Source organism: Mesocricetus auratus, unplaced genomic scaffold, assembly GCF_017639785.1.
Source record: "Mesocricetus auratus isolate SY011 unplaced genomic scaffold, BCM_Maur_2.0 Super-Scaffold_100015, whole genome shotgun sequence".
Taxonomy (NCBI): domain Eukaryota; kingdom Metazoa; phylum Chordata; class Mammalia; order Rodentia; family Cricetidae; genus Mesocricetus; species Mesocricetus auratus.
The window spans coordinates 43,101,735-43,115,419 of record NW_024429198.1 but is presented as its reverse complement, the minus strand read 5'-3'; the positions used below and the strand labels follow the sequence as shown (position 1 = coordinate 43,115,419).

Sequence of the window (13,685 nt, the reverse complement as noted above, 5' to 3'; positions counted from 1 at the left end):
GTGTGTGTGTGCATGCTCGCATGTGTCTAGGCCAGAAGTTCATATAAGATCGCTCCTCAATCACTTTTTATGGAACCTGGAGTTCACCAAGACTGCCTGACTAGTGGCCAGCAAAACTCAAGGGTCTGTTTGTCTCCTTAGGGCTAGGATTACATACATGCATGCCTGGCCTTTTACATGAGAGCCAGGGATCTGAACTCAGGCCCTCATGGTTTTTGTGGAAAGCGCTTTGCCAGTCATTTCCTAGGCCCCTCACCTGGAATTTCTCTGTAAGAGTTTTTATCCTTACACTTATGTGAGGGCAAACACGGAGTATGCAGCTCATCCTTCAAAAGTCAACGCAACTCCTAACTGTGAGCACTGCAGAGGAAATGCTCACCCAATCCTACACTTCAGGACCCGGCCGTATGGGGGAAGTGCAGAAGGCAGCAATAGAACACAGGGGAATAAGGACTGAGAAGCCGGGAGAGAGCAGCAGCTTTGGCTTTGCCCTCATAGGCAGGCCTGGGGGCTGGTAACTGAGCTGGTAGTTGAGAGACAGTTCTTCTGTGGTATGTGTATGAGCCTGTGTGACCTGAGATCACAGCTCATGCCTGCCCTCATACCTCACTGGTGGACCCTGTCCTCTGACCAACACAAACAGAGATCCCATTTGCACTGTAAGCCAAGGTGCATCCTACCAGGAGCCACCAGGCCCCTCTGAGCTACAGTTACCTGCATCAAGGCTCCCCGTGGTGCTGCTGGCCCGGCCCATGGAGAGGCTGCGGTGGCTCAGGTTCCGGAACTGGGAGAAGGAGGAGGTGGAGTCTATGGTATTTCTCCGGGTTCCGAAGGCATTTGTGGGTAATAGAAACTGGGTATAGGACACTGTCTAAAAGGGGAGGACAAACATAGAGCAGTGGTTAAGCCCAGAGGAGGCCAGGCGTGTCTTCTGGCCAAGCTCGCTACTCTAAGATCAGGTTTGTTTTTTAAAAACTGCAATTCTGGAATCTAATGGGATTTGAAAAGATGCAACTTGTATCCCAGCCTGGTGGACTTGTCTTTAATCCCATCACTCTCTGAGTTTGAAGCAGCTTCTGGTCTACACAAAGAGACCATGTCTCAAAAAAAAAAAAAACAAAAAAGAAAAAGGAAGTAAGGAAAGAAAGGAGAGAGAGAGAAGAGAGAGAGAGAGAGAGAGAGAGAGAGAGAGAGAGAGAGAGAGAGAGAGAGAGAGAGAGAGAGAGAGAGAGAGAGAGAGAGAGAGATGCATCTTGTATGGTCCATTTTTGCCAAGCTTGTGTCACTTTCATACCCAGCCCTCCTGAACAGACTCCAAGCTGTGTACACTTTAACTGATCCCATCTAGTATGTCTGTTCCTAGTAGGTAGCTAAAATGTCCATGTGTCAGACAGCAAGGCACTGTCTCAGAATGTGCTGGAATGTTGCATCATGCGCAGGTACCTGTTGTACTGTATCTTATAATCCAGGAGAGGAATGCAGGAACACACCAGGCCTCAGGAGTATCTGATAAGACTGCTGGATCCTCTCATGCTTCCCCACAGGTGCTGACCATGACCCGCATTCTACCACAACTACCTCATGCCTAGGTCTTGGACACAGAGGCCACAGATGCCTTGAGGGTGAGGCCCGCTCACCTACAGGCACACTGGGAGCTTCCCTGCTGGGGCACAGGCTTTTTGGAGGTTACATGGAGACTACCTATTCCCAGTAACAGAGGTCAGCATATTTCAAATTTTGCTCCTTGGACTTCCTTAACAGCTCATTGTGGAATGTGACTGGATACTAAGCTGACCACAATTTAGTGGTCGCTGTGCTGGGCTGAGAAGCCAAAACTTTACTGGTGGCTGGAATATTGCTCTGACACCTTCAGTTCAGAGATACACAAACCATCACTTCATCCTGGAATGCGGGTATGTGTCCATAAATATGTGAGAATTGCACAATCAGCTGTCAACAGTGTTAGCAGAGAAACGCGCATACCTCGGGACCTCCTGCCATGCCTCTCCTGAGTTACTGGCTTGGTGGTTTCTGTCCGCACACTGGCAGAATTGGAGTGACATAGTGCGTTGCCCTGGAACCCGCCCTGACCTCGCAAGCAAGTCTTACACTGTAGCCCTCTGCCTTGCATCCTGGGTCTTGTGCCATCTGCAAAATCTCAGACACTGGAACCTTACCTTCCCGTCAGCACCCAGCTCCACACCGTCAAGGCCAATGATCTCCTTCAGGCTCATGGCCCCTGCTGACTGTTTCCCTCCATCCAATTTCAGGTCCCTAGGAAGGACAAGCCAAGAGAAAATGCTTTGTGTGGTTCCCAAAGGAGAACACTACTGTGTGGCATTTCACGGCCACACTGATGGAATGACCCAGTGCGGCTGGGCGGTGACGTCAGCGGTGCTCCGGGGGGTCACTCTCCTGTCACGTTCATGTAACTGAGACCCACAGGAACAGAACATGTGCAGAGGAAGCAAAGCTCAGAAGCCTGTGTTTGCCAACAGCTTCAGCACAGCCTCTGTGTTTTCAGACGGGGTGGGGGGAGTGGGGGTTGGAGGGTGGGTTTTCTGAGTGCCAGGGACCGTAGGGATCTAGTGCTGGCCTCTTTTTGAAGTTTCTAAGATCGCCTCTCCTCACCACTCTTCTTTATCAGATGGGACAAATCAATATGTTCAACAGCTACCAAGGGCTTACTGGTAATAAAAGGATCAATGCCACAGTAGTCAGGCCAACCACCCTGACAGTGTGTCCTCTCATCGAAGAATGACCCCAATACTAATAACAAGCCTTCCTGTAGCATGGTGCAATTTCTTCCTTCCTTCCTTCCTTCCTTCCTTCCTTTCTTTCTTCCTTTTTTGTTTTTGTTTTGTTTTGTTTTGTTTTTTTGGTTTTCAAGACGGGTTTTTTCTATATTATTTTGGAGGCTGTCCTGGAAGTCACTCTGTAGACCAGGCTGGTCTCCAAATCATAGAGATCCACTTGCCTCTGCCTCCGGAGTGCTGGGATTAGAGGTGTGTGCCACCAACGCCCGACTCATGGTATAATTTCTAAAGCCTCTCACTATCACATGTTGGCTAAGGTATTACCATTAACCCATTTTTACAGAGGGGGACATTGAGTCTTGTCAAGGTCACCAAGGTTGTGGGGAGTGATTCTGCATTAAATGCTCTTCCTAACACGTAGCACCACCCTAAAGGTGTAAGACAGATCCACTGTGACTATGTCCAGGAAGAGTTACTCAGTGTGTCAAAGGGTGAGTCCCTCCAGTCACCTAGGGCCATTCTGACTACCCACTACAGTCTGTCTCCTATGTCCAAGTATCCTGTATAGTGCAGGACAGACTAGGGCGTCCAGGACCTATGCTGCAGCCATGCTTGGGTGCCACCTTCCAGCCTGTCCGTACACAGTGCTTGCTAGTGAAGGCCACTTTAGACTGACAGCATGCTCGCCATGGGACCTGGAGGGAGGTTCCATAAGCAGAGCCTGAGAGCCTCAGCAGAGAAAGTAATGTGGGAAGGCCGAAGGTAACCCGGAAAGAGAGAAGGGCTGGGGAGTGATGAGGAGGGAGGCGAAAGGAAAGAATGCCACTTTAACACAGGGAAAACAAACACCTCCAGCTCAGTTCAACCCCTGCTCTGATCCACAGGTGTGCAACAGATGGCCCAGCTCCTTCCAACGCAAAGTCTTATTTGGGCCAGTCTTCAACATCAGCATGCAGACCTCCTGCTCCTAGCAGCCACGTTCTTAAGAGGAGATGGCTCACCATGCTCAAAATGACATCAAAGTCACATAGGACAAAGGCAAACAAGGCTCAGAACTGCGTATAGGGTCCCCTTCCCCCTATTCTCTCTCTCTCTCTCTCTCTCTCTCTCTCTCTCTCTCTCTCTCTCTCTCTCTCTCTCTCTCTCTCTGTCTGTCTCTCTATCTATCTCTATCTTCCTCCATCCCTCCAAGAGCATAAATCAGTACTTCTTCAAGACCATCCCCATGTATGTAATTCCCAACATCAAGCAGCCACTCTAGAACATGACTCTGTGATGTTTGGGATACATGTTTCTGTGCATTCTCTCAGGTGGTCACTGGAACTGAGCATGGTTCTTGGTGGGAGTGAGTTAAGAGTACATGCATATACACATATGTGCCTCCAGAGTCACAGAAAACAAAGCTCATTCATTTCTGATGGTCACTGGACCTTTTTCTCTTTTTCTTAGGATCTGATCTCCTATAGCCCAGGTTGGCCTTGAAACTCTCTATGTAGCAGATGGGGATCCTGAACAGGGCCCTTCTGCCTCTGCCTTCCAAGGTCTGGGGTCACAGGTGTGCACCACTATGCCCAGTTTTCTGAGGCCCTGGGGATTGAACCCGAGGCTTTGGGCATGTTAGCCAAGTATTCTGCCACCTGAGCTACATCCTCGGGCAAGTGTCCATTTCCTTTCCTGACTCTATGGGTAGCACCAGTCAGGATCTGAAAGCACAAGATGCCACCCATCTTCTCCGGGTTTTCCCTGCTAAGTGCTCCAATAAATGTCACTGAAACCTGATAGTAGCATGAACTGCAGGAAATTGCCCTTTCGGAGCCATACTCGACTGACATAATAACAGCGATTTCACAATGGCCTTCGCAGTATTACAGATAACTGCCTTGGCCTCGTGTGTGAGTGCAAAGAAAGCAATACAGCTATGGGCGATGCTGTCCCAGAAGCCGGTGCCTGGCTGTGCCTATAGAAAGGGACCATGAGCTTCGATGACACACCCAAAAGGAATCTTTAGAGAGAATAGCCAATGAAAAAGAATTAAGCAAAATTCCCAAGAGGGCAAGAATAAATCTCAGTGTTTTTCTAACATTATTATTCTAAAGTCTTATAAAATGGTTGTCAAAAGTATCTGTGGCCTCAACTGCCAGCCTTAAACCCACAGTATGGATGACAACTCAGAGCAACAGCTGGATGGAGCCATTAAAGGCAGATTCAAGCTGGACTTTCTTTGAAAAGCCTGAAGGCTATTCTTTTAATCCCAGATATATGTAGGGTTCAAATATTAACTTACTGAGACTCCAGCTATTTTTAAAATTCAAAAAGGCACTAGGTATGGTGGTGCATGCCTTTAATCGCAGCATTTGGAAGCAGAGGTAGGTTGGTCTCTTTGGGTCGTAGGTCAACCTCGCCTGCATAGGAGGTCCTTTCTTTAAGGAACATGGCAAGTTGAAGCACCACTGGGCAGTATTTCAGATCTGCCCATGTCAAGTCTTAAATGTGGTACTTTTGCCAGGGACAAGAGTGTGGTTCGTGAGGCTGTGGGAAGACACCTACTTATTTCTAGAAGGCCCGAAAAGCACTGGTCAGAGCCACGGGCAACTTCATGTTCTAATTCCTTGTTGCTCCAGCTTAGACAGGCTTCCCACTCAGCTCAATTCTCGGGCTATGCAAACGTGAACAGTCTGCAAATGCGAGACAAAGAGCAGCCATGGAAACAGTGAGTGGGGGAATGGGAAGGGCTAGCAGGGGCTGAGGGGCAGGCTGAGGCAAGATGAGAGGGATTACATAGCAGACAGTCAACAGCAGCTCTGTGCTTAAGAAGAGCAGGCTGGTTCACTGGGGGCTGTGGCATCCCTCACAGCCGCGTGCCACAATCCTCCTCCGAGTCCCGTGAGTCCACATCAGGAAAGCCCCTGGAACCCAGGCTTTGCCTCAGCTGCTACCGCACAAAGCAAATGCATCCTATTTCACCCCTGTTGAATCATCTGACCAAAGCCAATGTCAACCTACATTATCTCGTTCTCAAAGGTTACCCACCCCCTGCCCCCATTAACCACTGCGTGGCCAGCCAATTCCCGACTATCTTTTGTGAAAGACTTGGCTGACTATTATTAATGTGTTGCACAGAATTGATTTTGGTAGGACCACAGGATTCCCCATCAATCAGAGGGTCCAGGGTCCTTTAACTTGGAGGCAAAATCAATGAAACAACCTTAGAAAAATTATAATTGTGAGCGAGTGTGCAAAGGTGCTTGCAGTGCAAACCAGCTGAGCTAAGTGTGATCCCCGGGACTCGTGGAAAGGTAGGAGCGATCACTGCCACAAAGTTGACCTCTGACCTCCACATATGTGCACCCCTGCATCATGCACACCCCACACATAAAATACTTAAAAAAATAAACAATTGAATACTTACACCTGGGAAGTAGATGGGAGAAAGCATGTGTGATCCAATTAGGCACTTTCCAAGGCTTTCTGCTCCTGAGATCGGGCTGTTCTGACCTCTACCCATGGTGACATCTCATGGGACCAGCTGGGAGCACCACCAGGGAACTTTCTCTTTTAAGGCCAACAATGGCTCAAACACTCGGATGAGTAAATAATTCAAGAGCTAGTTAAATATTAACAGGATTTCTAGACCCTTCAAAAGGAACAGAGACTGGGAGAGAGCAGAGCTCTGAAAACCGGATTAGGAAAGGAAATACCACGTGTGAACGAGTCTTAATTAAGAGATCACGCGCCATGGGACTCCAGACACACGTGTGCTGTTCCTTAGGTCAGGACGCAGATCCTAGAAGGGGACATTGACCAACACCCCCCACCCCTGACTTTGGCAGCCCAGCCATGAAGTCAGTGACTCAGCTGCAGCACTTGTGGAGAGCACGTCTGTGTGGGTGCGTGTGTATGTATGTGGAGACCGCAGGGCAACTGTGTGTGTTGTTCCTCAGGAGTGGCCCACCTTGGTTTCTGAGACAGGGCCTCACTGGCCTGGAGCTTGTCTAATGGGCTAGGCTCCCTGGCTACAGACGCCAAGGGATTCACTTGTCTCCAGTAACAGGATTTCAAATGGGCATCACTGCTCCTGGCTTTCATGTGGGTGTCGGGTACTGAACTCAGGGTCTCATGCTTGCACGAACTACCCCCCAACCCCAGACTGAAACTTCTAAAATGGTAAACCAAAATAACCCTGTCACAGTCCCAGAGCTAACACTGCTCCTTCAAGGGCAGTGGCCATCTTGGATCAGTTTCTCTTGCTTGCATGGAGGCAGAGTCACACCAACGGAGTTCAAAGTCAATGAACAAGGCCACGGCTGACAGGAAAAAAAAAAGCCAAATCAAAGGCAGCTTTTAGCTGAGAAATCTTGGCCCCTCAGACTCGGCACTCAGGGGTAAGTCATCCCCAGAAGGGCGGCTGGCAGACAATAGCGGGGTCTTAATGCAGCTTATACCAAAATCTTTGTCTAAAGGCAGCTCTTATAAACAGCCGGATAATGGCGTGATTTACCCATGAGATCATCCAGAATCAGTCACTGTGTGGGAATATGCTTGGTGTGAGGAAAGAAACACAGTTTGTGAATGTGTAATTTTCCACCACGAGAAGAGATGCTTCTGGGGCGGGTGGGTGGGGAGGAAGGGGATGGGCCCCAGCGCAGGCAGGCAGCCTTTAGGCTTGAAAGCTCTCTCAGAATAGAATTTGTTCTGTGTCACAAAATGATCAGTTATCAGGAAACGGACTCAAGCAGATGACCTCATCTGATTGCCTCATGCCAAAAGCTAAGGACACAGACACCGTGTGGAAGCTGTTGACAATTTAGGACACACCCCCCTAAGACACCTTGCACCCTACTGAGCAATCCCTGTTGTGTTTATAGAGAGTGAATCCAGTGTCTGTCATACAAATGGCTCTGGTCCATATAGCATATCATCACAGAAACTGTTTTGGCCAGAATTTTTACAAGACCTCCAAATAGCAAATTAACCATGCAGTTATTCTTACTTTTTTCTGGTGAGATGCCTAGGCAGAATTGCCCACTGATGTCTGCATATTTCAGGAAATAAGCCCCTGGGCACAGACGCCAATTCCTTTAGGCACGGAAACAATGCTGGGACAACCCTTAACACACTGCCTATAGTCTCTCACTCACTAGTGGATTGTTACAATGCTGGGGTAACCCCTCACTAGTGGATTGTTACAATGCTGGAACAACCCTTAACACACTGCCTACAGTCTCTCTCTCACTAGTGGATTGCACTCCAACACTTTCTGAGCTGGCAGTCAGGAAGCGGAATGCATCTTTCGAATGGATGCGGTGTTACAAATGGGCACTGGCCGCACTACACCCTCTCAGGCTCTAAAGTAAGCGAGTCAGCCCCGAAGTACAAGGCAGAGCTCTGGCTTCGTCTGAGCAAAAGGCCAGGGTGTAAGGGAAGAAACACGGGAGGAAGCCGAGTTTCTCTCTTGGCTTCCTGCTTGGGACTGATCCCTAACCAAGGGTTTAAGAGGCCAAATTTGCATTATTCTATCTTCCTCTTGATCTGCCTTCTCCTGCTCTGGACTGAGCCTTTCTCTCAGGCCATTCTAGTCTTCACCATTTCTTCCATTTCTATTTCTAACTCCATAGTTCCTTTGCAGTGGCTTGAGGTTGCATTCCTGGTCCAGGGGCGGAGCGGGGCAGAGCAAGGGAGGGACTCGAGGCTGAGAAGAAATGAGTCTCAGGTGGAGGCCCCTGGCACACTTGTTTACTAGGCCAGGGAGAGTCCAGGGAGCCGCATGCAGGCCTTCTTATGTGTGGAGCATTTCCAGGCCTAATTGCAGGTCCACGCTAGACAGGGGAGGGCATTGACTAATGTGGGTAAAGCCTCGGCAACTACTCGCTGAAGGACGAGGACTGAGGGGCTGCTCTCAGCTGGGGCTCTTTTATAAGAATGGTACAATTTACGAGCCCCGTCGGAGGAGAGTGCTTTGATTTTAAAGTCATAGGAGAGAGATCCACATCTCTTCCCCTTCCCTATCATCGTGCTTCACCAACCAGCAAGTTGTGAAATGTGGGGTCTGCCCCCCAAAAAGAAAGACCAAAGCCACCTCTGCTGTGTCCTGTATGGGTGGAATCACTAGAGGGAGAAGACAAGACTGGAAGAAAATGGACCAAGATGTTAACAGTGGCTTTGCTGAGATCCGATTTGCTAATTTTGACCTTATTTTTAGGTATGTTCTAAACTTGCTTTAACATGCCTGTACTGAGAGGAAAAACATAAAGGAATAAAAGAGAATCTGAAGATGAACCCACAGGATCTGTGGAACCTCACTGCTGGCTGACTCACCGAGAGCCGGTCCTGCTTCCCATCTGTGACTGAACAGAAATGGACCCCCACTATGTCCTCCAGAATCACCACAGCCGGGCAGGTACTCTGAGCCACCTCCCATGAACTCTGAGTTCCCTGAGGTGGAAATTGCAGCTACCTACGAAGACTAGCCACTGGGGTCAGCAGGCCTGCCAGCTCCACTCCCTGGGCCCACCCCTTGCTGGCTTCAGGGGTCCTTGGCACGGATTGCCAAGATGGCTAGGGGAGGGGCAGACTTGTCCCTGTACTCTTTAGAGCAGTTTTGTGGCTAGCACCCGTAAACCTGTGTTGCCAGAACAGCAAGGAGCTGTGGGTTGAAAAGGTGACAGCTAATGCGATGTCTCTCTCTAAAGCCCTTCACACACTCAAAGCCTCCCGTTTGAGCTGAAGATGGTTCCTTTGTTGAACCCGCTGGACCTGGCACCATTTCAAGCATCCTTTACAGAAGACCTCAGGGGCTCTCTAGAAGAGTGCCTTTATGTTTGGAAGGGCTTCCACGTCCTCAGAAGTACTATTCACTAAGCTCTGCCTGTAGGCGCACTGAGCTCACCTGTGTGAGGTGTGACCCAACTATCAGTGGGACATCAACCTCACACCTGGGTAATCTGAAAGGAAAACAAAATAAAAAGGGCCCAACCCACAGCCCTCTTCAGTCCAAGCAGGTCAGTGATCCTTTCTAACACATGTACTTAGACAGAGAAGGCTGTGTCGGCCTCCACAAAGGGCTGAGAAGAAAGGATTACAGGGTGTGAAGGAAGACCAGGGCAGGGACTTCACCTCACTCTAAGATGAAGTGTCCCCTCTCCACAGCACTGGCCTTGGAAAACTGTCCTCTTCTAACTATGCTGGGTCCCATCCAAAAAGCCCCTTATTTGCACGGCAGCAGGTACAACCAAAGGGAAAGTGTGTTGACCTGCGGTGGGAGGGGCGGTTGCTGTTTACCTTTTGATGATTCAGAGATGGTCAGGCGACCCACTCTGACAGAAGCCACGGTACACAAGCCTAGGCAAAGACAGCAGAAGCCATGCGGCCTTCGCAACAGATCTGAGAGCACAGCAGGGTTCACTTGCCATCCTAGTGAGGCAAAATGCAGTCTTCTCTGGTTGCATGGACCACGGATTGTCTGGCTCATGAGCACCGAGGAGGGCCTAGCTGGGGTTCACCAGAAGCATATGGATGTAGCTTGAGACCCTCTTCACTTTAGGGTTAGCAAGGTTAGCAACAACAGTTGCTGTGGCAGAGCCACTGGAAGAGAAGCAGAGCCCCATGGCCCAAGCCAGATCACCTGGTTAGTCCCTTCAAGGCCCTGTCCAGCTCTGTTTCTTTGGAGATACCTCCAAGGACCAAGTGCCAGGTCAAGGTCTCCACAGAACACTTGCTCTCACAAAAGCATTTGGTAGGACAGTGTTATACTTCCTCCATGAAATTAGTAACTCCCCCACAGCCTGGAAATTATGGCCCTGAGAACGTGTTACCCATCCATCTAGTTACTCAGGAAAGCGGCGTGCTCACTGTTAGGGAATACTGAGACAACTTTGAGAGCACAGTCCATATCCACAGTGTAAAAGACAGGTATGGGCATCCCCACAGGCCTCCACAGGTCCTTAGCAGAGCCTTGGTGAGGTGTTGGGGCCAGGGGAAGGGGACTACGGAAGCTATTTGGAAAGGTTGATTTCCTTCAGACTAGGCTGCAATCAGCAAGGGACTGAGCACTGTTCCAGATGAAAAGCCCCCTAAGCCAGCCAGACAAGGGGTCTACAGGCATCCTGCTGGGTCTGAGATGACATGGGAGAGACGATGCTAGAAAGGACCCTTGTCTATGTAGAAGCCGGGACCACAGAAGAGGGTGAGCAGGGGCCCCGGTGTTTAGTGAGAAAGAGCAATGTGCTGATTAAATACGAATCCCCCTCCCGAAGGCTCGTGTGATGTGCTGTGGGGGTGCTGATGAGTGGCTCTGTGAACTTTGGGTGTTGGGACCTAGGTGGAGGAATGGTCCCTGAGGAAGGGCGTGTCCTTGGGGGTTCTATCATGTGCTTGACTCCAGACAAGGAGACAAGAGCACAGGACTCTCAGAACAGTCACACAGAGAAATCACAGCTTAGAGCTGGGATGAGAGGCCAGTGTTCCCAGACACCACCCCAAACCCAAGGCTGTGCATGGACAAATGGATGGACAGTTAGTTCTACCTGCTGCCGAGTTCAGGCTGAGGGAGCACAGCTCCCTGGGTGACTGTGGAATCCGGTCAGCAGGTGTCTTTAAGGGGAGCGCACCTGTGGGGATGGAAATTCTTAGGGACCTTGTTGCCTTGGGGACTCCTTCTCTGGATGACGTCACTGGCTTCCTCAGGTTCAGTGTGAACACTAGAGGAATCTTCAAATGAACCACTATGGCAAAGACCACAGGCTCCAGAAAGACCGAACACTCCATTTCCCCGATCCCCAGAGGTGGCCCAGATTCTGTTAGGGTTGTTCTTGTGATGCCTACTGGAGGAAATGAGTCACACCTGGGCAAGCCAGGCATTCTTGGCAAGCCTGGGGGGCCTGTGGGGACTGGAATGGTAGTATTTCTGTGGGACAGGACAGCGGTGTGGCATGCGTCTACCCTGGCTGCACTGCCTCCTGGAGACTGCACTGCCTCCTGGAGACTGCACTGCCTCCTGGAGACTGCACTGCCTCCCTGGCTGCACCGCCTCCCGGGCTGCACTGGCTCCCTGGCTGCACCGGCTCCTGGACTGCACTGCCTCCCTGGCTGCACTGCCTCCCTGGCTGCACTGCCTCCTGGACTGCACTGCCTCCCTGGCTGCACTGGTTCCGTGGCTGCACTGGCTCTGTGGCTGCACTGGTTCCGTGGCTGCACTGGCTCTCTGGCTGCACTGGATCCTGAACTGCACTGGATCCTGAACTGCACTGGATCCTGGACTGCACTGGATCCTGGACTGCACTGGATCCTGGGCTGCACTGCCTCCCTGGCTGCACTACCTCCTGGGCTGCACTACTTCCTGGGCTGCACTGCCTCCTGGGCTGCACTGCCTCCCACTGGACTGTTCCTGGTGCCTATGCTGCTTTTGTTTTTTCCTGAAGTCTTGGAAGCTTCCCACAACCCTGACCATGACGGGGATTCTGGACCTGCAGCTCAGGATACCGAGTGTCTACTGTGGCCCTGCACTGCATTCCTGGTCACAGAGCCATTGTAGGACATGGACACGGGTGTCCTACTGTAGGCAAGACCCACGTTTCTAATGTAAAGGCCCAGAAAAAAGAGCTATCAGAACAATACTGAATGACTCTTCTGAAATGTTACATGCAGGTGACTATGTAAGTCAAACTACGTTTGGGAGTGAAGGGAGTTTTGGGGACCCTGGAGAGATGGCTCAGTGGTTAAAAGCATGTACTGTTGTTCTTGCAAAGTTCTGAATTTGGTCCTAGCATCCATATAAGGTGGCTCACAATCACCTGTAACGTCAGCTCCAGGGTGATCGATGCCTCTGGCCTGTGCTGGCACTAGCACTCACATGTACCGGCTCCCCACATGATTGAAAATAAAAGAGGCTAGGCATTGGTGGCGCAAGCCTTTAATCCCAGCACTCTGGAGGCAGAGGCAGGCAGATCTCTGTGAGTTCAAGATCAGCCTGGTCTATAGAGTGAGTTCCATGACAGGCTCTAAAGCAATAGAGAGAAACCCTGTCTCAAAAAACCAAACCAAACCAAACCAAAATCAAACAAAAAATAAGTAAGTTTAAAAGAAAGAAAATCTGTTTTAAAATGTCCTGTCACCCACAGGGGAAATGATGACATGCCTTGTGCTATGAAGAGTAACCCTCTTACAGAAACATTGGATACCCCAAAAGGGGCAGCACTGTCACACATTGGGTCTAGAACTGGGTACAGATACTTGGAAGTCCCTAAGTCCTTTTCCAGAAGAGGAGGCAGGGAGCCAACCTGGGCCCTGTGGGGAAGGTGCCGAGAGGCTCGTGTGGACAGCACAGCAGTACAGTCGCTCCTGCCTCTTCACAGACCTCCTCAGACTAAAGCAGAAAATACTCAAATGGGGAAATTACTTTTCATTTAAGATCCCATCCAGAACAGGCATGGGGGCACACACCCAGAGTTCCCATTACTCAGGAGCATCAAGAGTTTGAGGCCAGCCTGGGCAACGTAGCAAGACCTCACCTCAAAATAAAAATAAGTAATCAAGGCTGCAGTTATGGCTCAGTGGTAGAGAATTTGCCCATCATGCATCAGGCCCTGGGTTCAGTATAGGGAGGGGGAGAGTTGACCCGTAGCTACCTGGAGTTACTCTTGGAGAATTTAAAGCCATGGGGTAAATGAGTAACCCTCACAGCCTTCCGGAAGCCATCACCCAACAGCTTGGCCACCAAAGTTCCAGGTGTGACACCTATAAACACCATAAAGTCTTGAGTCAGCAAGTCCAACCCTAAAAGCGTGGTTGAGAAAGGCTGGGCTAAGTGCTATGGGTTGAGCTATCCCATGGCAATGAACAGAGTCCGGCTACTCTCTAGCCTCACTCTCCTCAGCTGAGGTTACATTGTCCCACTGTGTCTCACCCTTCTCAAGCAAAATGATAATACAGGAA

At 50.2% G+C, this 13,685-nt stretch overlaps 2 protein-coding genes across 3 annotated transcripts in view; one reads left to right on the top strand and one right to left on the bottom strand.

The window, feature by feature from the left end:
• The window catches only part of Tmem241 (transmembrane protein 241), a 193,313-nt gene extending 180,664 nt beyond the window's left edge, over positions 1-12,649 (top strand). The window contains exon 16 of the mRNA XM_040757836.1: positions 8,956-12,649. Within this exon, the coding sequence (XP_040613770.1) occupies positions 8,956-8,966 (11 nt within the window). The 3' untranslated portion in view covers positions 8,967-12,649. The remainder of the gene's footprint in view (positions 1-8,955) is intronic.
• Positions 1-13,685, bottom strand: part of Cables1 (Cdk5 and Abl enzyme substrate 1) — a 111,964-nt gene that overhangs the window by 23,605 nt on the left and 74,674 nt on the right. For both annotated transcript variants that reach the window (XM_040757830.1, XM_040757831.1), the window contains 2 exons: positions 2,178-2,274; positions 715-871 (listed from right to left, as the gene is read on the bottom strand). In XM_040757830.1, coding sequence (XP_040613764.1) covers positions 715-871; positions 2,178-2,274 — 254 coding nt within the window. The remainder of the gene's footprint in view (positions 1-714; positions 872-2,177; positions 2,275-13,685) is intronic.